The sequence below is a fragment of the Onychostruthus taczanowskii genome, unplaced genomic scaffold (assembly GCF_017590055.1).
Source record: "Onychostruthus taczanowskii isolate IOZ18803 unplaced genomic scaffold, ASM1759005v1 scaffold84, whole genome shotgun sequence".
Classification (NCBI taxonomy): Eukaryota; Metazoa; Chordata; class Aves; order Passeriformes; family Passeridae; genus Onychostruthus; species Onychostruthus taczanowskii.
The window spans coordinates 2,486,355-2,508,915 of NW_024506332.1; the positions used below are offsets into that span (position 1 = coordinate 2,486,355).

Sequence of the window (22,561 nt, forward strand, 5' to 3'; positions counted from 1 at the left end):
TTGAAAGATTTCTTGGTGTTTGTGAGGTTGGTGAAGAGTTTTGGGAGGAGTTGGCTTTGCCTTCCAGAATGGGCCGTGTTCTGCTTTGTCTTTATTAATGTGATTTACACGGCACTTGGTTTCAAATAAGTACAGTTATCATCTGTTCCTGAAATCTGCATTTCTGAGCTCTGAAGTTCAAACCTGGGATGGTTTTTCTGGCCCTGTAACTCCACTCCAAGCACGCTGTGATGGTACTAAGCCATGGCAGTGAGCTCAGGCAGCAGGAAGAGCTGAGGCAGCAGCGGGATGGCAGGCAGGAGAATCCTTGGCCTAATCCCTGCACTGTCCCTCTGTGGCCTTAGGTAAATCCTGCTGGGAGGATGGGGGGTGCAGGAATGGTTCCACTGGGCTCCCAGCCCTGTAGGGGCTTTCAGTTGTTCTCTTGCACTTCTCTTTTGGTGGGTTGGAAAATCTGAAGGGTTTTCCCCAGCTTGGCCGCTACTCATGACGAGAAGGGGCTGTTCTCTGGATGGAGCAGGTGGGCTTGATCAAGACCTTTGAAAGCCACCACAAGGTTCTGTGTCCAGAGATGGTTTCCAAAGCAGGATACGGAGCAGAGCCCAGCAACCATCTGCTGGCAGCAGTGTGGTGCTGTGCCCCCGTGCCATTGCCCAGCCCCTGTCCTTGGGGAGCTGTGTCCTGTCCCCCCAGCTAAGATGGCATTAGCCCAGCCCCGATGCACTCTCCCAAGCAGATTAGCTGTAAGACCTTAAGACAAAACAGCAGCTACCCACCCCACACTGCACACTGCTGAGGATGCCTGCCCTGAAGACCCTGCTGGCCCTGGCCATCCTCATGTCCCTGGCTGGAGGAAGTAAGTGTCCCCTGGCTGCGGGCAGCACGAGGGGGAAATCGCTGTAGCTGCTCCTGCACTTGCTGCTGCCCTGTCCCTGTCACCTGCCTCGGGCTGGCGCCTGCCCACCGTGCCCCTGCCCCAGCTGCTCCCACCCCTGCAGGAAAATGATGTTTTGGGGGGGAGGGTGGCTTTGTCTTCTGGGTAGCACCAAGAGAAGCCCCCTGTCCCTTGTCTCTCTGCCGCTGGCACAGAGCCCCGGCTGTGCCTGGCAGGGATCACAGTCTGTGGTCCTCAGCTCTGATGGAGGCTCCTGAGCCAAAACTTCTCTTGGCTAGAGCTGTGTTTGCCTGCTAACACTTGGTTCCTCCAAGGCATAATCACAAAAATCTGTTGTAAAAGGCAGGGGGGTGGCTGCACTGCTCAGAGCAATGCCATGGAGCAGCTCTGGACTCTTTCAGGATCTTTGGACCAAGGCAAGATGAACACTGTTGTATTCTGGTTGCCCCCGACGAAGGTGAGGAAGGAATGATGAATCTGACTCCATGTTCTCAGAAGGCTAATTTATTATTTTATGATACTATATTATATTAAAGAATGCTATACTAAACTATACTAAAGAATACAGAAAGGATACTTACAGAAGGCTAAAAAGATAATAATGAAAACTTGTGACGCTCTCCAGAGTCTGACACAGCTTGACCCTGATTGGACAATAAGTCAAAATAATTCACATGAAACCAATGAAATAATCACTTGTTGGATAAACAATCTCCAACCACATTCCAAAGGAGCAAAACACAGGAGAAGCAAATGAGATAATATTGTTTTCTTTTTTCTCTGAGGCTTCTCAGCTTCCCGGGAGAGAAATCCTGGGCAAAGGGATTTTTCAGTAAATATGAATGTGACAGGACACGACTGTATTTTTAGCTCAGGGCAGAGGAAAGGCTGTGCCGTGCTGTGAGGAACAGCAAAGGAGATGCAGCACAACCGAGCAGAGGAAGCCGGGTCATTGTGGGTTAATGGAAGGCGCTTTCTGGCCTCCCAATTTTGCCCGTTCTCGGGTTTTCTCTCCCGGAGATGGAGGTGGAAGCTCCGGGCCGAGCCGGCCCCGCTGCCACGAGAGGGCTCCGCTCCCTCAGCGAGGCAGAGATGAGTTTCACCTCCAGCCCCACCAAAATCGAGGATTCGTCCTTTCAGGCAGGAGCAGGATCTTCAGCTCTGGGTTTTTCTGGGGTGTGTGTAAGCTCTGAGGGGTCACACAACTCTTGTAGCACTATCGGCTCTGGCTGCTATCTAACCTGCCTGCGGGGTCCTTAAAGGACGATCTGGAGATGGCTCATCCCTCCTGCAGCTGCCTGGCACTGTCACCCTGCCTGTCCCCACGCAGCACCCTCGGGCTGAGCTTCCAGAGTGCAGGGTAAAATTTGGGAGCTTCTCCCACAGGTTGGATGGATTCTCCCTTCTCCCCCCCAAAATTCTTATTAAAATGAGATCTGGCACAAGAAGACAAAGATCTAGGATGGTTTTTAAATATTATGTCTACCTATTTTTACTGTAAAAGGAATTCCAGGGCTCTCAGGGAGTCTTTGCAGGGCAAGGACTCAGCTGAGCTCACCTGCCCGTTTTGGCTCTCATCATTTTGAGTCACACTAGGAAGAGTTTTGCATTAATTTTATGGACAGGTGAGGCCCCATCCTGCATCCTGCTGCATGCCATGGCAGCACCTACTGATGGCTCGAATCTGTCTGGTGCCAACCCTCACCTGTGACCCCCCTCAGGTCCCTGGGGTGGAGACCCACAGACTGTCAGGGCACTGGGGGCTCTGGGACAGTGCATTGCTATCACTCTCACTCCTCCTCCTCCTCACCTTCACGCAGGCAAAGCTCTGAAATGCCACAAATGTGTCGCATCCAACGAGAACGACTGCAACCAGCAGGGATCCCACAGCTGCCCCCAGTACGCCGACGCCTGCTCCACCATCACTGCACCCAGTAAGGGCCTTGGCCGGGGGGCCGGGGGGCTCCAGGGGGAGAAGGGGGGTAAGACCAGAAGGTCTCAGAGGTCCGGAGGGCGAGGAGAAGCCGGGGACCTGAGGCGGAGCAGGAGGTGGCTCCTTCTTGCGTTGCACTGTGCTGCACTGAGGCGCTCCTTGTCTTTGACCCCCTGTCACTTTGCCTTTCCTTGCAGACAGCGTCATTAAGTCCTGCTCCTACAAGTCCTTCTGTGACCAGGCTCGCCGCGGCGGCTCCGGCGGGGCCACCGTGCGCTGCTGCTTCAGCGACGACTGCAACGGGCCGGCTCGGGGCTCCCGGAACGGCGCGGGGGCCACCCCGCCGCCCCCGGCCGGCCTGCTGGCCACCGTGCTGGCCGGGACGCTGCTGCTGGGCTGGCTCTGAGCGCAGGGCCCGGCTGCTGGCCGCTCTAGCCTAGGGATGCGGCGGGGATGCTCTGTGCGAGGGGTCCCATCGCCGCCGGTTCAATAAACGCTGCCCTGAGAAGCGCGTCCGCAGCCTCTCCTTGGCAGGGAAGCCAAAACCGAGAGGGAACGAGCCGAATAGAACCGGTTTGGCGTCTGGTGCCGCCCCGGAGGGCTCTGCTAGGCAGAGCCCGGGATGCCAGAGCAGATCCCCTCCCCGCCGGTCCAACAGAGATGCTTTTGGGCTGCTTTCTGCAACCTGAGGCTCGGCTGTGGAGAGAGGTTTCGGTGGCTGCTGGGACATGTGAGGGGGAGATGTGAGGCTGCTCTGTGGTCTGGGGCTGCAGGTTGTCCCACAGCTCAAAGCTCTGCTAGAAAGGACAGGTGAGAGAGGAGAATGCTGTGGCTGCCCACAGGTGCTAGAAAGACCCCCAGGAGTGGTCGGTGAGACTTGTTTTCATGAGGGAGAAGGGTAAAAGTGAGTGAACAGAGTAAGGAGAACAGAAAGGGGAATGATGAAGGAAGTGAAGGATGGCTGGGACTATGAGAATTTGACTGCAAGGACTGTAGAGCAGGGTGAGCAGCAAGCAGCAGCTGTCTGCTGGAGTCTGCCCCAGTCAGCACACGGGGAAAAGGGGAACAGGTACTGAAACTGAAAAGAGCAAGTTTGAACAGAAGAAAAGAAGTAATTTAGCACGTGCAGATCCAGCCGTGGAACTCACAGCTGGAGGATGCTGCTGGAGCAGTGACCTCGGTGAGTGCTGGAGGGGGTGAGAGGGTCAGAAGTCCTGCAGAACATGGACATGGTCTTGGGAAGGTCAGCATATGCCTAGAGGGTCGCTGCCGCTGGAGGGGAGCATCTGGAAAGCAGATAATTCCCTGTCTGCTGTGGATCCTGCTCCTTCTCTGGGGCACACAAAGGGTGTTCTGCGCGGGGCTCTGGCTGCTGGAGGAATCCCCAAAGGTCCTGCGGCAGAGATGTGCCCCCTCATGGCCCTTCATCTGCTGCTGGGGCGTCTCACTGAGCTCCAGGGGCCGCTTCTACCCCCACACAGCTTACAGCAGAAAAACGCACTGGAAAATCCAGGAGAGCTGCCAGGCAGAGCGCTCTGGAATGAAGGGAGAGCAGCGCTGGGAGTCGCTGCCGTGTGACCGTGCCCGGAACGCAGCGCTGCCCCGGGCTCCGGCGGGTCACAAGGGCTGCGAGAGGAGCCTCGGTGTAAAAATGGAACAGTTTAATCTTTGCAAAGGGAGGGATGGGGAGAGGGGGAGGCAGGGCTCGAGACCTCCAGGATGGGGGGAGCAGGCAGGCAGCAGTGGGAAGGAGCGGGTTAGAGTGGGACGGACAGGGGCTGCGGGTGTCCGTGAGCGACATCCCTGCGCGCCCGCGGCGGCGGCAGCACCAGGGTCGGTTTCACCCGCGCCGAGAGAAAGTGCATCGGAGCCAGACGGAGTTTCGGAGAGAAAGTGGGGCTTCCCCAGGGCGGCACGGGGGAGGCAGCGGGTGTTTCCTGCTCCCAAATCCACCCCGAGCTCACTCCAGCAGCAGCTTCCCCAAGAGATGCTCTGGCAGGAATCGCGAGCTGGGCGGCTCATCTCCATCAGTGCCAGCCTCGAGCACCGACCGAGTGGTTTTGTGTCGGGTCGGGGGGGATTCGGGATTCACCGGGAAGGCCCCGAGCCCGGACAGGCTGGCAATGGGAGCGCACCGGGCCGCCCTTACCCCTGCCGCCGGCTTAGCCCCCGGTGCCGCGGCAGGTGCGCGGCAGAGCCGCGGACAGACGGCGATGGGACGGAGGGACGGACACCCACCCCCCGCCCCGCGGAGCCGCCCCGCGCCCCGCACTCACATCCGGGGCCGGGTTTGCTAATGACAGACGTAATTAACCCGGAAAGAAGCGACGGCGGAGCCAGGGGCACACCCCCTCCGCCGCCCGTCCGTCCTCCTCCTCCTCGCAGCGCTGCCCGGCGCCCGCAGCCCCCGCCGCCCCCCGCCCGCCCGGGACGCCGCGGGGTAAGTGCCACCGCGGGGACACGCGTGGCCGCCGAGCCGCCCGCAGGCAGCGCTCGCTCTCTCGAGACCCCGCGGGCCGGGCTGGCAGCCCTCGCTGTCCCGGCCCCGTCCTCCCCCCGAGCCTCCCGCAGCGGCTGGAGGCGTCCGTGCCCCGCGGCTGCGGGGGCCGCTGGGGAGGCGGCCCCAGGGCTGGTCCCCCTGTCCCTGGCGGGGATTCCGGTTTCTGCAGCTGGATTATCCCTGCCGGGGCTGGAGTGGAGCCCTCCCGGTGCGAGCGGCTTCTGCTCGACGGCTCCCGTCGGGGCAGGGGAGGGGGAGGCAGCGAGGGGGCTCTGCCGGAGCGGAGGGGTCCCCGTGGGAGCTCCGGAAATGCTGCAGGCGCCGTCGTCGCCCAAAGTCTGTGGGGTTGGAGGCAGCGTGTGGCGGGGATCAGGGGTTTGCTGCTATTCTGTGTGTTCTCCCACTCTTTGTGGCAGATGAAGAGCTGTATCCAGCCTCCTCCCGACAGGCTGATAGTTTCATTAAGGCAAAGATCCGCAATTAGTAGGAGCGAGTTGCTGGGCGCTGCCTACCCCGTCTGTCTCGTGGGTCGGGACAGACGTCGCAGCGTGGGCTCCGGGAGCTGCTCCGCGACCGCAGGTGAGAGGAAGTGGAGCTGCAGCCGCTGCGGGGCACTGGGCAGCGCAGGTCCCAGTCCTGGAACGGAGGGAGGGTCATCCTGCACCCCGGCACAGCTCGGGAGGACAGGTGTGAGAGAGGAGGAGGAGGAGGAGGACGCTGTGGCTGCCCACAGGTCTGGGAGCTGTGGAGGGAGGTGCTGAGGAGGTGCCTCCCGCAGCACAGCTGTGATGCTCCCAGTGCCGGGTCTTCCATCGCCTCGGGTTTTTCTGCTGCAGTGCTCCTGGATTGCTCCTCTGGCTGTGGCTCTGCCGGGACAGAGCAGGGCACAGCAGCCGTGACGGTGCAGGGCACCCTGAGCTGCTTCCTGGAAAGTCTGGCTGTGTGGCTGCCCACGAGGCCTCTGAGCCACCCTTGGGTGCTGCGTGGACAGTGCCCTGCAGCTCCTGCCTCTCCCTGGGCAGCACTTCCCTTTGGCTCAGGCAGGCAAGGGGGTGGTTTTGCTGTAAGTCTTCTTCTGTAGCCCAATTGCTTGCCATGTCAATCACTGAGTCAAGAAAGGGCTGTCTTTTTGGGTGGGATATTGAGGTGGAAAAAGCTGGCAGGTCTGTTTCTTCAGAGGCAGGAAAGAGTCCTGGAAGTCTCTGATATGCTTCATTAGGAAATTGAACATTTTCTGGCCCTCCTGGGTTTCCTGAGTGGGGTACCCCATGTTAGCACAGCTGAAGATGTTACTTTTATCATTTCCTTGTGGAAAGTGCAGTTCTCGGTGGCTCCAAAGAGAGACCACTTGTGTTCTGTGGGCAGTGGGATGTGAGGAGACAGGAACCTGGCTGACTTGAGTGTGGGAACAGTCCCAATCTCCTCTGCCCACAGGTTTGGGCATCTCAAAGTGCAGCCTGAGGTCAGTGTGCACAGAAGGGCTGAGCTGGTTTGTGCTCTCCCAGATGAACCCGTGGTAATGAAGGATGGTGGGGGGACAAGGAGACTCCAAGTGGTGTCCCATGGGGACTGTGGGGCTCATCTCTGCGCTGCCTGTGGCACATTCTGCTCCTTCCTCATCTGTCTCCTAGGCAGGAATCTCTAGACCTTTGTTGTCAGCAGAAGGAAGGGTTTATGAGGTTTGGTGTGAACGTGTTGGTATGGTTGAGGGTACCTAGGGTTTGGCTGTCCATGTGCTTCCCCACCACAAAAATAAGCCCACAAAAAAGCAGTGAGACTGGAAGTGCCCACAGAAACCCTTGTGCCAGGGCACCGTTTTTGGTCTATAACAACTTCTCCCCCTGCAGCAGCACGGTCCCCATGAGCCAAGCCCTGATACCCATCTCTGAAATGTTGGTGGTAGACTGAGATCCTGACAGCAGGTTGACTTGTTTTCTGCCTCCTCTACCTTTGCAGCTGCACCCCAGCTCTTGCACAACCCTCACCTCCCCGGGCCCCACTACACTGCAGCTCAAAAATAGTATTTCCTCCTTTTCTGCATGAGTTCTTTTATTTGTGTAGCTCTGCTTCTGGCACCTGCGTGATCACCACTCTCCTGCCAGACAAACCACACTGGCTTCACTCACATCCTTTGGGTAACGGCTGCTCTCATCCCTGCCCTCCACCCTGTCCCGTGGGGAGAGGGCTCTGCCCGGGCAGTGGGACTCATCCTGCACCCCCCGGGCCCCTTGGTGCTGGTTCTGCTCCCCACAGAGGGTTGGAAGTGATGATGATGTTCCCACTGCAGCCCAGGGGCCTTGAAGGATTCCTCCTGGGTGGGGGGCAATGGTGGGGAGGGTCCCTGCCCGTGGCAGACCTGGGGACACAGCGTGGCCCCGCTGGGATGGGTCATTGTTTTCCCTGCTGACTCGACATCCTGGCTGCACAGATTTTCTGCTGGAGTTGCAGATTGTTCCCTGTTTCCTGGGAGTGTGCTCAGGCTCTCTCTAGCATGCTGCTTTGGGATTAATTTTCACCACAATTCTCAGGGATCTGGTGTCTCGTGTCAGATCCTTTGTGGCTGCTCTGTCCTCGCTCACGGGGTTTGGTGGCTCTTGGGGCTGGGAGTGGTGGGTTGGTTGTTGTCCCTCCCATCTCCCTCTAGAGAGAGAGATGGGCTGTGGCTGAGGGACTCTGCTGGCATCCTGGAACACCTGGCTTCATCTGTGCTTAATTCAGAAATCAAGATTCAGCAGGAGCAGGAAGATCTGTCCAATGCTATACCCAGCTCCACAGCTTGGGTGCCACGGGTGCTGGGGCAGCTCCCTGGGGAGCAGAGCACCCACCTCCCCTGCCTGCCCCCCACTCCACAGGGTGATGCCAGAAGGAGCCCGGCATGCCGTACCTGGACCGACAGAACCGTATCTGTGGCTTCCTGGACATCGAAGAAAATGAGACCTGTGGCAAGTTTCTGCGGAGGTATTTCATCCTGGACACCCAGGCCAACCACCTCCTGTGGTACATGGACAATCCTCAGGTGGGCACGTGTGCCAGGCATGTCTATAGAGCTGTCAGTGAGTCTGTGGGCACGTCCCACCCCCCTGGAGCAGGCATCTCCTCCAGGTCACCCCAGGCCCCTGCCTGCTGTGTCAGAGTGTCCTGTGGCTGAGCGTGGCCATGACCAGGCTCCCACCTTCTGTGACCTCTGTGGTTTCCAGGACTGTCCCAAGGAGCACAGCAGGGCTGGTCCCACTGCTGAGGGGTCTGGGCTGAACAAGGTGCAGGACAGGGAAGTGGCTGAGGATGGCAGCTGCTGCCTGACCCCAAGGGCACAAACGACAGGCTGGATTGCCCCTGCCACCTTCTCCCTGTCATTTACCTCCCACTGCTCATCTTGTGTGTTGCAGAACCTGGCCATCGGAGCAGGTGCTGTCGGATCTCTGCAGCTGACCTATATCTCCAAGGTAATGTTGGGGTGGGGCAGAGGGAAGATGAGTGCTCCCTGTTTTCCCCTTATCCCTGTGGCATTCCCAGGAGAGGCTTGCCCTGGAAGCACCCGAGGGCAGCTCCTGGTCCTGCCTGGGCTCGTGGTCATCTCCTTGGGATGAAGCCTGAGCATGGCTGTGGGAAGCAAGGAGGGATCCCACAGCACAAAGATCCTGGTGCTGGGACTGTGTTCATCTTCACCCTGGAGTGGCGTGGGACGGGGTGCAAGGCTGGGCTGCAGGAGGAAGAGGAACTGCTCTGCTGTGAGGAAGGACACGTGTGGCCAGGACTGAGTGGGGACAGGAGTGTGGCGTCAGCTTGAGCTGGGCACGGAGCTGGCACTCGGCTGAGCAGTGCTTCAGGAGCTCTCCCGTGTGCTCAGAGGGCAGTGCCCTGAAGGGTGAGACCTGGAAAATCACTTGTGTGTCTCAAGGGTTGTTCCTTGGGAAGGCAGGAGCAGTGCAATAAGCACCGACTGCTGCAGGGCCGATGACAGTGGAGCTGTGGCTGTGTGGGGAGAGTGGAGCTGCCACCATCCTCCTCATGTCTGTAGAGCTGTCAGTGAGTCTGTGAGCACATCCCACCTCCCTGGAGCAGGCATCCCCTCCAGGCCTCCCCATGCCCCTGCCTGCTGTGTCAGTGTCCCGTGGCAGTGCTTCAGGAGCTCTCCCTGTGCTCAGAGGGCAGTGCCCTGAAGGATGAGACCTGGAAAATCACTTGTGTGTCTCAAGGGTTGTTCCTTGGGAAGGCAGGAGCAGTGCAATAAGCACCGACTGCTGCAGGGCCGATGACAGATAGTGGAGCTGTAGCTGTGTGGGGAGAGTGGAGCTGCCACCATCCTCCTCATGTCTGTAGAGCTGTCAGTGAGTCTGTGGGCACATCCCACCTCCCTGGAGTGGGCATCCCCTCCAGGCCTCCCCATGTCCCTGCCTGCTGTGTCAGAGTGTCCCGTGGCAGTGCTTCAGGAGCTCTCCCTGTGCTCAGAGGGCAGTGCCCTGAAGGATGAGACCTGGAAAGTCACTTGTGTGTCTCAAGGGTGTTATCCAGCCCCCATGGGAAGGCAGGAACAGTGCAATAAGCACCAACTGTTGCAGGGCTGGTGACTGAGACAGTGGAGAGTGTACGTGGAGAGTGGAGCTGCCATCATCCTCCTCCTGCAAGTGGCCCCTCAGCTGCTGGGGGGGAGTGGGGGGCTGGTGGCTGCCACGCCAGGCACAGCTCAGCTTTATCCTGGAGCTGGATATAGCCTTGGACAGATCTTCCTGTTCCTGCTGAATCATGATTTATAAATTAAGCGCAGATGAAGCAATGCTTGGGAGGCTGAGCCTTCCCCATTTTGGAAAGAGCCTCACAAATTACATAGGTTTTAGTTTAAATGAAAATTGCTGCAGGACAGCATTTGGTCACAAACTGCGGGGTTGGGTTCTGTCAGTGGCTGGAACTACCAACAGTAAATACACCAGAAAAATGGGGGTTTGCTTGAGAAAACATATTTAAAGCATTATGGACTGGCTTTGAAGGAGGAGGACTGTCAGAATAAATACTCCACGAATGCTGTTTGTGGAGCCTCAAGGAATATTATTCTTATATAAATGATTCCTACTCTTCAGGGAAAAACCACCACTATTTTCCCTCAATTCTCTTAATTGCTGATGAGAGTGACTGTGTTGATCCAGGAGAATGGATGTTTCCAGGTCCTTTGAAAGCTTTCTGTCCTCTGCTGTGCAGCTCAGCCAGTGCCTGAGGGGGTGCAGGGGATGAAAGTCCTGGCTCCGTGCTGACCTTCCCCTGGGACCCAGCACCCTGTGCTGCGTGTGCTCTGACACGGGCCAGCTCCCTCCAGCTGGCACAGCTGTGCTGGAGCTCCAGCTGCCCCCATATGTGTGGGGTCCTGCTCGGGGCTCCTGGCAGAGCCCAGGAAGGGAGCAGGGTGGGTGGGTGGAAACTTCCAGCTCTTCTGCCCACCACTGGCACGTGCTGGTGTCTCTAATTTTTCCCCTGATTTGCTCTGTCACAGGTTAGCATTGCCACCCCGAAACAGAAGCCTAAAACTCCGTTCTGCTTTGGTGAGTGAGTGGGATTTGGTGGGCTCGGTGGGGGGACACCCTCCCACGGGGAGCTGCAGTGTGGGTGCCTGCCCCACGAATCCTTCTGGCTGCTGCCAACTCTCCTTGTCCTTGCTCCTCTGGCAGTTATCAACGCCCTCTCCCAGCGCTATTTCTTGCAAGCCAGTGACCAAAAGGACCTGCAGGACTGGGTGGAGGCACTGAACAGGGCCAGTAAGATCACGGTAGGTTACTTAATGCTCTTCTCAATTGTTCCCTCCACCATCCCCAGGGATCCTTATGGTTGAGGTTTCCTTGCGTCTCTTCCTTCGCCCTCCCAGGCCAGCTGTGGGGGACAGCTGACAGGAGGGGATGTGGGAGCCATCCACATCCCCTCCTGCTCCAGGCTCTCCTCCTCCTGTTACTCCTGCTGGCTGGGATCTGGCCCAGCCAGCTCCTCGCTGTGGCTGTCAAAGGGAGGCTTTATCGTGCTTCAGTAGATTTATTCAGTTTTTATTCTTCCTGCAACGCCGGCTCCTGTGACGAGGCAGCGAAAGCCCTGCGCTGTGGGGCACGGCGAGGCAGGCTGTGCTGCATCCAGAGGGTTCATGTGCCATCTCCTGTGTGTGCTGCTGTGCTCACGGGGCCGTGAGCTGATGGGCACTGACCCGGTGCCGCGCAGCCGCCGGCGCTCCCGGCACTGCGGGACGTGCCACGCTCCCCCCTGGCAGCACCAGGGCATGGGGTGGGCTCCAGGATGGCTTCTGCCTGCACAGGGGGTCCCTGGGAAAGGGCTGGGGGCTTCTGCTGACCTACAGTGAGCAGTGCATAATGTGAGCAGAGTTTTATTAGGTCATGCACTGATGCGTGTTGTTTATGGTATGTAAGCTAAATGTAAGGGGAAATCGTGTAAACAGTTTGATTGGGGCCTATCCATGAGTAGTTTTTTGTTTTTTTTTTTAATCCCTGGAGTGCCATAGTGTAGTCTCTGTGGGAAACTCATCTGCAAGATCAGACTTAGCTTGTATTTTCTTTCTTTCTCTGCAAATACATTAAGTGTGACAACCTTTGCACCTGCAGCTGCCACACTGCTCTGGCTTGTGCCTTCTCCTTCTGGCTCCAGCTGATCTTGGCCACAGACTCCATCTCCAGAGCTGGCCAGAGCTGTGGCCAGAGCCTGCCTGGGCTCTGTGTCCGGGTGTACTGCCAGCAGTTTCCTCCAGGGTCGCTGCCTCTGGGGCAGGGGGATTCTGTCAGGCTGGTGGAGGAGGGAGCTGGGGTGACAGGAGAATGAGATGCATCTTCTGTTTCTGCAAGAAGCCATGGTGGTTTCCATGGTCTGATTCAGCCAGCCCTTCCCGATGCTGGCTGTGTCCCAGCTGGCCAACCGGCTGGTCCAGCCCTTCAGGGAGGAGCTGTCCTGGGCTGGCAGGGAAACCCAGAGCTCCTGGGATGTGGCGATGCTGCCACTCTGCCCTGCTCTGGGCTGGGGGTTGGCATTAGGGGAGCTGAAGTGCAGGACTGGGAAGGGAAATTTGGAAACTGCCCTTTCTGTCCAGAGCCAGGTGCCAGAGGGAAGGAGCTGGGAAGGGAGAAGGGAGGATGGCAGTGCAGGGAGCTGTGGGCAGCCCAACCTCTGCACAGGGGGTGGGGCTGCTGACGGGGGACACAGCCAGCACTGGGGTCACAGCAGTGCCTGGCTGTCCCTGCGGCCACGCCGCTCAGCCTCGTTAGCCAGACCCAGCTCCTCATTAAGCCTGTAAGTGGAGCGGGGACAATTAAAGGAGCAAGTGTCCCACAAACTCACTGAGCTGCAGAGGCGAATCACAGGCGCCTGTGAAAGGGTGCTTAATCACTGAGCTCCTCTCATCTCTCCTCTGGGTGTCTCCTGCTGCCCAGGGGGTTCCACACCCTCCCTAACTGGGGTGCTTGGCCAGGAGTTGTTTTCTAAAGGGATTTGGCTGCATTAGACAGAGATGGGGTACCCATCTGTGGAGGTGTGGGGATGCCCAGCATGGTCACCCTGTGCCCCGTGGCTGCATTAGACAGAGATGGGGTGCCCAGTGGAGGTGTGGGGATGCCCAGCATGGTCACCCTGTGCCCCTCATCCTTTCCTTTCTCCCACAGGTGCCAAAGGGTGGCAGCGTCCCACCGGCCACAGAAATCACCAAACCTCCGGTGGTGCCCCAGGCCCAGGAGAAGAAGCCCCAGGTGGCCTACAAAACAGAGATTGTTGGGGGGGTAGTGGTCCACACACCCATCTCCATCAACCAGGTGAGCTGGTTGTACTTCCATTCCTGGAAACAGTGTGCCTGCAAACCCTTTCCCCTGCAGATATGAATGGCTGCTCTGAGCACCCTGAACACCTCTGCTTTTTCTCACTCTGAAGGGTGTTGAGGTGAGGAGGAGACCATGAATCTGCTCAGCTTCCTGGCCATCGCCATCCACCCACGTGTCTTGGGTGCAAATCCTCTTTTAGGTACCCAGGGCGGAGGAGCCCTGTGCCTGGTGTCCCCACCACAGCAGCCACAGGGACTGTCCCAGGGCTGGTGGGCACCGCTTGCCGTGGCTCTGCATCCGCTTCCCTGGCACGCAGCTGGGTGTGCACGTGGCCATCAGCATCTCCCACGTTTGGGCATTGTCCAGCTCTGCATCTCACTTCAGCTCTTATCAGTGGCAGCACTAAAAATAGAGAATTAGATCACTGCAGCAGTTTCTGCTGGCAGATGCTTTTAACACTTCCCTGGCCACAGGGTTTGGCAGGATGCAGAGGTGTACGGAGGGCTGTGGGGTGCAGAGGGGTTTTTTGGAGGTGGTGCATCAGCTGCCAGAATATTTCCGTGCTCTTGCTGCTTCCCCCGTGTGAAATGGCCATTCCCCTGCTGCAGCTTCCTGGGCGTGTCCGTGGTTTCCTGGCTGTGCCCCAGCCGGTGCTGCTCCAGGGCTGCGGAGGGGAGTCCCACGCTCTGGCTGCACCCAGACCAGCAGGGAGCATCACCCCAGCTCCGGGGCGTGTGACACTCCGGGCTGCAGGAGTGTCCTCTGCTCTGGACACCACCTGTGCAATGCCCAGCAGAGCTGGCACAGCCCGGGGGCGTGGGTGGCATCCTGGTGCTGCAGCTGTGCTGCACTGCTCTCCGCAGGGGCCGGACAAAAAGCTGCTTGTCTGTCCTGGGGACACGGAAGCAGCTGTGGAAGGTGCTGGGCGGGCAGGTTCACCCAAACCGCAGTCCCCTGCTGGGACCATATAAGGCTGGCAGTGGCCAGGGCCACCCCGCTGCCATGGCAATGCTCAAACCTCAGCCGAGGGAGGAAGGGCTCCGAGGGATGGGGAAGAAGCTGAGTGTAGAAGATGTTTCATCTCAACCATCCTCTGTGCTGCTGGGGGGAAAGGAGGGTGCTGCTGGGATGGGTCTGGCCCTTGGGGTGCACTGGGGTGTGCTCACGGGGCTGGGCACATGGTCATGACCAGAGCCCCTCTGTGCTCACAGCACTGAGCACTGCACTTGGGAGGGACAGCCAGGGATCAGAGGAGGTGCAGTTTCCCTTCCTGAGCTCCAAACACCCAAGTATCTTTGGGAGAACTTGGCTCTGAAAATGAGAATCAGAGACTTTATGGTTTTTCTGAGCAATTTATTCCCGTGGTATATTGCCTTCTCCCGTTGGAAAGCATTCCTTTCTAGCTTGTGTTTGTCTGGTGGTTCTTGTTCTCCTCATACCTTCAGCTGAGTCACCTCTTCGTGCAGGACGAGCCAGGCAGGTGGGCTCTGTTAACTCCCCTGCTGCAGGGGATTATCTTCAGCCCTCAAATTGCTTTTCTGCAGCCCTTCTGATTTCTTGTTTTTAACACATGCTTGCAAAAGGGTGAATAGTACCAGGGCAGCAGCCCAGGGAGCTGCACACAATGAGAGAACATCATGAGCTCTGGCTGATTCCCTGCCCATGCTCAGCACTGCCATGAGCCCTTGGCTCACACACTTCACTCAGGGCTTGTGTCAGGTGGCTTTTCCCTGCAGCTGGGCGTCCTGCCTTCCAGCAGGGATGCCTCCCTGCTGATGTGTCTGTGTTCTCTCTGCTGCAGGATGGGGAGGGCAGCGAGGTGGGCGCTCACCCTCTGCTGCGGCGCTCGCAGAGCTACATCCCCCCCTCGGCCACCAAGCCGCCCGCCGGGCCAGCCCCGCTCAAGAGCGGCTTCTGCGTCAAGCAGGGCAACGTGGTGAGTGCCTGGGGCTGCCTCTCCCTGCAGGCCAGGGCTGCTCTGGCTGCAGGACCTCGACAGAGAGTGGCAGGGCTGAGCGCTGAGCGATTTCCTGCTCTTTTCCAGAGGAAGAGCTGGAAGCGGCGGTACTTTGTTCTGGATGAGTTTTCCATCAGTTACTACAAGTGTGAGCAGGTGAGCAGCTCCCCCGGGACCCCAAGCACCTCCTCCTCCTCTGAAGGAGGCACATGCCAGCCCCGAGGCCAGCCAAGCCCAGCACTGTCTCCTCTCGCCTCTGCAGGACAAGGAGCCTTTACGTTCGATTCTCTTGAAAGATGTTTGCAAGACCCACGAGTGCCTGGTCAAGTCTGGGTAATGCTCCCACCCGTGTTTCCCTGCTGTGCCCCAGGCTGGCTCAGGAGAGCGAGCTTGGGCTGCTCCAGCTGCTCGTGGGAAGCAGCTCTCGAGGTGTTTGCCTTAAACTAGCCCAGGCGGCTGCAGTGTCTCGGGAACAAGTTGTTGCAGCAAACACTGATAAAATCAAAGTAATGTAAAGGCTTGCAATGAAAAATAACCTAAGAAAACAAACCTCTTCGGCTAAAGTAAAAATATTGTGTATTCATGTATCTCTGAACTGTTTATTCCTAATAAGTGATAGCAAGCTGATATTTAAAATGAGCTGGGAATGCAGTGGGTTATGGTGGGGGAGGGCAGAGGTTTGTTGGCTGATGTTAGAGCTGGGGGATTTCTGGCTGTTGTTTTCTGGGGATCTGGACTCTTCTCAAAATCCCAATGAGAACCAAGGTTTGCCTTCAATACGTTCCTCCCCAGCACACTCCAGAGATGAAGATAAATACGGGTTTTCTGTCCATGATGGCTGCTGGGGTGTGACTGTCTCTTTCTCACTCTTTCTAGTGACCTACTGATGCGAGACAACCTCTTTGAAGTCATAACAAGCTCCAGGACCTTCTACATCCAGGTGAGCAGCTGAGGCCAGGATAATTTTTGGGGCAGAAAGTTCAGCTCTTGAGAAATGGACAGTTCCCCACAGCCCTTCACCAGTGAACACAGTGAGCAGATGGGGCTGTAACACACGAGTGTGAAGGAGAACTGTGGGGGATTCACTTTTCCCTTGGGATTGTTTATAATAGGGGCTGTTTGTGGGAGCAGGAGAAGGCAGAGCTGAACCTTGGGAATGCCAGGACAGCTGAGCCTCACTGGGGCTGCTGTGTTTGCAGGCAGACAGCCCCGAGGAGATGCACAGCTGGATCCGGGCAATCACAGGGGCAGTGCAGGCCCTGAAAACCCGTCCCAGGGTAGGTCACGCACTTTCTGTTTCACATTTACCGTCAAATGGAGATGATACCAACGTACAAAATCCTTATTTAGTGGATTATCTAACCAACCTCGCCCTGCCCTGCCCCTGCAGGAGATGTCCTTTATGAGATCCACCTCCGTGGCCAGGCCCGGCGGCTCCTCGGGCCCCTCGCAGCCGCGGCCTTCGGCGGAGGAGCGGCGAGCGTCGTGCAAGGCGCCCTCCACGAGCTCCTGGCAGCCCTGGACGCCGGTGCCGCAGGCCGAGGGGCAGCGGCCGGCGCTGGGGGGGCTGCCGGCCCCGCTCAGGGACTCGGTGTTCGTGCCGGCGCTCACGGAGCGCCAGGGCAGGGCCGCGCCCGGCACGCGCCTGCGGCACCGCTCCGAGCCGCAGCACCTCAAGGAGAAGCCGTTCGCCTTCGACCTGGATGATGAAAGCATCCGGACCTCCGACGTCTGAGAGAGCAGCGAGCCACCCCCGGCTCCGCACGCCGCCTCCCCGGATCCCCGTGGGGCGGTTTGGGGCGCGCCAGGTGGTTCCTTCCCTCCGCCACAGCTCTTCCCTGCGACGCGGGATCCGTCCGCAGCCACGTCCACACAGGGTGCACCACCCCACCACAGGGTCCCTGGCTGCTCCTGCCCAGTGGTTCCATGTCTTGGAAGGTGCTTCCAGGCACTGCCGGCGCGCACTGTGCAGGGCAGGAGATGCTGGGGACCTGTACGAGGGGACATCTTCTGCAATTGCATCGTTTCCCCCACAAACCAGGTCTGGAGGAAGTGGCAGGAGGTCTTGAAGGCGTGAGGAGGAGTGTGGCCTTTCTTGTGTTTGTAAAATGTTTCTCTCCCCTTTGCTGCTGCTCAGATTCCCCAGGGCAGAGCTGGGAGCCACCAGCCTGCAGCTGCCCACACAGGGGACTCACTGCAGCTTCCCCTTATGGTGACTTATTCCCTCAGAAATCTTCCCACTGCCCACACAAGGGTTTATCAGCAATCTGCTGGCTTTTAATTATGTCTTTTTATACCTGTGGCTCCTGTTGAACCCCAGCCTGGGCAGATACTCAGCCCCTCCAAAGGCTTTTGGTACTTCCTGAGCATGAGCCAGGGCAGGCAGCTGGAGCCACCGTGGCTCCCAGGTGGGAGCACCCTCAGGTGTGATGTTGGTTTTGCACACACCAGGGCACAGGTAGCCGTGCCAGATGGTGAAGGGCTTTTAGTAAAAAGCAATGAAAACCAGCCATGATGGAGCTGGGCAGGCTTGCCCGGCCAACTCACCCCCTGCCTGCCCGAGATGGAAACCAGCAGGAGTTTCTAGAGCAATGTGAATCGTCATTTCCATAACCTAATGAGCTCCTGTAGGTGTGATAAATAGTGTGTAGAAAATCCAGGTGTTCCCTCGGCAGAGATTGTCTGATACCTTCACCCCACAAGTGTGTGCAATCCCCACAAGTGTGTGCAATCCCCGCGTGCCGAGCGAGAACTCAGCTCCCCTCTCCCTTCCCTGGCTGTGACACGTCCTCTGCTCTGTAAGCTCAGCCCAGCGTGTTCCCTGGGAGCAGAACATCTGGTTTGTCCCAGCCCTTTTGGGGTCTCCAGCTGTTTGACAGCTGTGCCTGAGCCTTGACTAGCATGACTGACCTTAATGTGATGCCAGCTGTACCTTCCTGCCTCGGTGCCCGTGGGGCTGCTGTGGGATGGGCACAGCACAGGGTACCTCTGTGCCACTGGGGGAGGCAGGAATGGGGTCTCCCAAGTTCAGGGGGAAGAGGGTCTCAAAGGGGATTGTGTGGAGGTGCTGGAGGACACAGAGACCACGAAAATGAGTGGGAATCGATGCAAACGGTACAGGGCGAGTGTTAATATTATTTAATTGTAGCTACCTAGATCCTGCTCTTCCTTTTTCTGCTCCTTTTTGCTTTATTTGCACTAGAGTTTGAAACTTTCATTTTTTTAGGCTGACTTGCTGTTTGGCTCCTAACACTGTTTCAAGAATGTTTTCAGTAGTTTGGCAAGCCCACCCATCAGAGAGTCTCAGTTTTGGAGAGCAGGGAATGCAGAGGGGATGATGGTTCTTTTGTGCAAGGCCTTGGAACCACAGACTCCTGAGTATTCCTGGTGCTTGATAATTGCACAGTTTCCTCAGGCCTGGGAAGGTAAAGCAGAAGCTTGTTGCACAATTAAGGTAATTATCCAGAAGCAGAAACTACCAGTGGCTCCAGCACTATTGCAACATTCCTTTTGCTCGTTCCCACCCTCCTGCATCCCCAGGACAGCACAGAGGCTGCAGGTGAGGTTCAAACAAGTGTGGAGCTCAGCTGGGCTCCAGAGCTGTCCACAACACAGGTGGTGTTGGGAGGGAGGGATTTCCCTCCCATTCCAGAGGGCTGGGTGGATGCAGCCAGACCTCGATGGAGCTTTGTGGTGATTTTAAAGCAAACTGGTTCCCCTCAGCTCTGTGTTGGCTCCTGGCTCAGGCGTGGATGGTCTCACCCCCCTGGAGCTGCTCCCTCCTGAGTCATGTGCTGTGGGGCTGGGGGTGCTGCACATTTGGGGTGCCTTGTGGGGGGCAGAGTGGTGGGAGAGAGGGGTTTGCTATTCCCACGTGGTTCCAGATGTTTCTGGAGGTGCTGGCTGGGGATTCCAAGTGCTCTTAGGGCTGGGGCCCTCTGTGACTCCTGGGGTGGGGGTTACCTGCCTCCCACCCCTTGCCTGTACATGCTGCAATGCCCTTTCTCCCCCGTGTTTTTAAATAAAGAAGGAAATCCTGGTTATTTTCCCCAGCTGTCCATTTGCACTGTGTGTTTTGGGTAAGGGCTGCCGTGGGGGATGAATGCTGTGCCCACCAGGGTGGGGGGACAGGGTGCAGCAGCTGGGGAGAGCCTGGGAGCACCAGTGGCTGCTCCCCGTGCTCACGGTGCTGCTGCCCTGCACAAGGAGGGAACAGTGCATGGTGAGGGCAGGGACATCACAACTCCTTCTGAACAAGGTCCCAGATGTTCCCTGGGGAGGAGGGAAGCTGCTGGACCAAGGTCCTGCTGTGAGCTGGCAGTGGGGGGCTGGAGACATGGGAGCTGTTAACGACAGTGCACAGGGGATTGTTTTGGTTTTTTTCTTTTTTCTGGGTCACTGCAGAACTTTTTCCCCTCCATGGGCTTTCCAGCCCTGTTGTTCTGCTGAGGAATGGCATTTTCAGGACAAAGCTGCCCCCTGCCCCCCCAAATTGAAGCTGCCAAACTTGGGAGTTTGTGTGTGTTTGCTGTTTTATCTCAAACATGACTGGACATTTGCATACGTAGATTTTGTGTCTGGCTCTGGCTGGGACTCGTTGCAGCTTCCCTTTCCCATTTTATTCAGCTTGGTAAGTTTTTAACCTGCAGCTGGTGGGGCTTCCTCTTTCGGGTGTGAGATTCTTGCACCCTTTGGGTGCTGTAGGTGCCCTGTGCTGGGGCTGGAGCCAGAAGGGTGCCTGGCACACAGACAGGAGCTGCCCCATGGCAGCTCTGCCCCTTTCCCAGCTCCCTGACTGCTCCCAGATGGCCCATGACCCCAAGGTAACCAGGGCTCAGGACTCTGGATTAATGGGCTGGCTGGGGGGACTCAGGGCTAGACCGTGACCCCACGGCCTTCATCTCTGTGTGGCTGTGATCTACTAATCCCCAAAGTACGTGCAGTCAGCTTCTTCCAGATTTTATTGTTTGTTTGACCCCCTGTGTTCGCAAGCTCTGATTTCTGAAGCTGTCACTATTTGCAGTGGGAAGCCAGATTATTTTAAACAAGCAAAATATATCCTGAACAACTTTGTGTCCAAGGTCGGTACAGAGTCATTACCAAGAGTAACTGCTGTGCACCCTGAGTCACAGTTCTGTAAGTCCATGTTGTGCCAAGCAGAGCCTGGGCTGGAGCTGGGAGCGAGCAGAGGCACCCAGGGGCTGCAGCTGGGGCCAGCCCTGCCCCTCCTCAGTACACGGTGCACCAGTTGCTGCCATCACTGGGCATCAGCCCCCCGGTGATCAGCAGAATCAGATCCACAAACCACCAGATGCCCAGGCCCCCCAGGGTCAGCAGCTTCCCCACGGCGGTGCCGGTGTGGCCCAGGCAGAACCGATCCACTCCGAAGCAGCCCAGGAAGAAGGAGTAGAGCAGAGTGGTGATGAAGTAGTGTCCCGTGTACCTGCGAGAGAAGACGCGGCGGGGTCAGGGAGTGTCAGCGCTCCCCGCCGGACCAGCCCCGCTCCCGGGGGGTTCGGTCCGGTGGCCGCGGGGGGACAGGGACTCTCCTACTTGACGCAGGGCCGGCTGCCCCGCAGGAAGCTCCGCGGCTCGGCGCACTCGATGCCGTCCAGCGCCCGGCACTGCACACGCGTGTGATCCACCTCGCCGTGGGCCTGGCCGCCGAACTGCGGCGGGGGCAGCGCTCAGCGGGGCCCGGGGGGCGCCGCCACCGGGGCCGCCCCCGCCCCGCCCTCACCTTCACGCAGCCGTGGCCCAGCTCCTGCTGTGCCGTGGCGTTCCCGCCGTGGTCCACCGGCTCCTCGCACTCCACGAACTCATCGGGGCTGCGGGGAAGGAGCGGCTGGTGAGGGAGGCCGGCAGGCCGCGCTCCCCCCGCCCCGGCCCGGCGCTCACAGGTAGGTGCACAGGACGAGCGGCGCCCGCGGATCGCTGTAAGCCCAGGCGGCGGCGGGCGGCCCCGGCGGCAGCTCCCGGGATTCGGTGTCGTTGTCCGGGAGGCCGCGGCCGTGCAGGAGCAGCAGGTTCCCGAGGAGGAGCGCGGCCTGCCCGCACAGCAGCGCGTACCCCACGGGCGGCGCCATGGCGGCACCGCCGCCCCGCTCGGCCTCGGGCCGCACCGCCCGCAGCCAATGGGAGCCCGCCGCCGCACCGCCCCCGCCGCCCGCAGCCAATGGGTGCTCGCCCCCGCGCCGCTCGCAGCCAATGGGCGCTCGCCGCTCGCAGCCGGTCAGAGCGAAGCGGAAAAAGCTGCGGCAGCCGCAGCGAAGGGCGTGGCGGAGGGAGTGCGCGCCAGGCGAGGAGATGATTGGCTGCCGGGGAGGGCTGGCGGCCAATGGGCGAAGGCGAGGGGCGGGGCGCTGGTGCCGCGCTCGGGACCGAATCCCGGGACCGAATCCCGGGGCCGAATCCCGGGGCCGCACCGGGGCAAACGGGGCCCGGCCGGAGCCCAACCGGGACTCGGAGACCTCTCTCTCGGGGACCCCTCCCTCGGGGCGCGCCCGCCGCGCTCACCCGAAGAGCGGACACCCTTAGCACCGGAGAAGGGCTCTCAGGGGCCTGTGTTGCCGGTAACGGGCAGCGCGGCGGCTCAGCGGCCACAGCAGCCACTGGTTCCGCCCGAGCTGGCCGTTGTGCTTCGCGGCTCTCCCCAGCGCCAGCCCGCCCTTTGGGAATGGGAGGCAGTCTAGGTTCGGGTGCATTTGTGCTCTTTGCGTAGTAAATTGGCTCAATTTTGCCATTACTTGCTCCCAGTGTGAAGGGTTTGTTCCTGATTTTTCCGGAGGATGATGCAGAGCTCCGAAGTTGCCCTGGCAGGTTGTCCACGGGCGGTTGGTGGAGCAGGGCAGTATGCCTGGTGCTTGTAGCAGAGGGCAAAGCTGTGATGCCTTCTCATCCTGGGGAGTTTCTCCTGCTCACCTGTACCTGTGGTATTGCCCAGCCAGGGGCTGACGTGGTGTGTTCTCATGTGCTTCCAACACATTATGAAAAGATTCTTTCCCTTTGAGGGGCACTGAACAGGCTCCCGAGAAAAGGGTCACAGCCCCGAGGCTGCCAGAGCTCCAGGAGGGTTTGGCCAACGCTCCCAAGGATGCACAGGGTGGGATTGTTGGGGTGTCTGTGCAGGGCTGGGAGTGGGACGTGACGATCGCTGTGGGCCCTTTCCAGCTCAGGCTATTCCACGGTTCTGCGCTTCCAGTGTGCGGTGCAGCTTTTCGGCAGGCAAGGCCAGCAGAGCCGTGCTGGCCGCAGTCTGCGCTGACACCAGCTCCCTTTGCGGGCGTTTCCTTCGGGACCCCAGCGCTTTTGGTCGAGGCTCTTCCCGTCCCTGTCGGGGCCGTGCCCGGGCGGTGCCGATGCCCGGGTCCGTGCTGGGTCCCGAGGCCGTGCCGGACCGTGCGGGGCCCGGGGCGGGCGGTCGGTCCCGGGGCCGTGCCGGGCCCTGCCGGTCCTTGCGGGGCGGTCGGTCCCGGGGCCCGCAGCG

At 59.0% G+C, this 22,561-nt stretch overlaps 2 protein-coding genes across 4 annotated transcripts; one reads left to right on the forward strand and one right to left on the reverse strand.

The window, feature by feature from the left end:
* The first annotated feature begins 4,646 nt into the window (after positions 1 to 4,646).
* PLEKHA2 (pleckstrin homology domain containing A2) lies at positions 4,647 to 19,118 on the forward strand. 3 transcript variants are annotated; one of them, XM_041424861.1, is made up of 13 exons: positions 5,221 to 5,268; positions 5,745 to 5,907; positions 8,181 to 8,344; positions 8,715 to 8,771; positions 10,811 to 10,859; positions 10,986 to 11,083; positions 12,966 to 13,112; positions 14,920 to 15,054; positions 15,163 to 15,231; positions 15,338 to 15,408; positions 15,952 to 16,015; positions 16,275 to 16,352; positions 16,466 to 19,118. In XM_041424861.1, the coding sequence occupies exons 3-13, from the start codon at positions 8,204 to 8,206 to the stop codon at positions 16,808 to 16,810; spliced, it is 1,254 nt and encodes a 417-aa protein (XP_041280795.1). In that variant the 5' UTR covers positions 5,221 to 5,268; positions 5,745 to 5,907; positions 8,181 to 8,203; the 3' UTR covers positions 16,811 to 19,118. The 3 variants fall into 3 exon arrangements, with proteins under 3 accessions (XP_041280794.1, XP_041280795.1, XP_041280793.1); XM_041424860.1 differs by lacking the exon at positions 5,745 to 5,907 and having other exon boundaries at positions 4,647 to 5,268; XM_041424859.1 differs by lacking the exon at positions 5,221 to 5,268 and having other exon boundaries at positions 5,463 to 5,907.
* A 900-nt stretch (positions 19,119 to 20,018) lies between these two features.
* TM2D2 (TM2 domain containing 2) lies at positions 20,019 to 21,214 on the reverse strand. The gene is made up of 4 exons (XM_041424826.1): positions 20,974 to 21,214; positions 20,816 to 20,903; positions 20,629 to 20,744; positions 20,019 to 20,518 (listed from the first exon to the last, which is right to left on the reverse strand). Exons 1-4 carry the CDS (start codon positions 21,159 to 21,161, stop codon positions 20,305 to 20,307), a joined length of 606 nt encoding a protein of 201 aa, XP_041280760.1. The 5' UTR covers positions 21,162 to 21,214; the 3' UTR covers positions 20,019 to 20,304.
* Between the last annotated feature and the right edge of the window lie 1,347 nt (positions 21,215 to 22,561).

Coding starts and splice junctions, on each gene's coding strand:
- PLEKHA2 (XM_041424860.1), top strand. CDS start 8,204: ATGCCGTACCTGGACCGACAGAACCGTATCTGTGGCTTCCTGGACATC. Junction 8,772..10,810: donor AGCTGACCTATATCTCCAAG/GTAATGTTGGGG, acceptor GCTCTGTCACAG/GTTAGCATTGCCACCCCGAA. Junction 15,055..15,162: donor GCGTCAAGCAGGGCAACGTG/GTGAGTGCCTGG, acceptor GCTCTTTTCCAG/AGGAAGAGCTGGAAGCGGCG.
- TM2D2 (XM_041424826.1), bottom strand. CDS start 21,161: ATGGCGCCGCCCGTGGGGTACGCGCTGCTGTGCGGGCAGGCCGCGCTC. Junction 20,745..20,815: donor TGGGCCACGGCTGCGTGAAG/GTGAGGGCGGGG, acceptor CCCCCGCCGCAG/TTCGGCGGCCAGGCCCACGG. Junction 20,519..20,628: donor GGCAGCCGGCCCTGCGTCAA/GTAGGAGAGTCC, acceptor CTTCTCTCGCAG/GTACACGGGACACTACTTCA.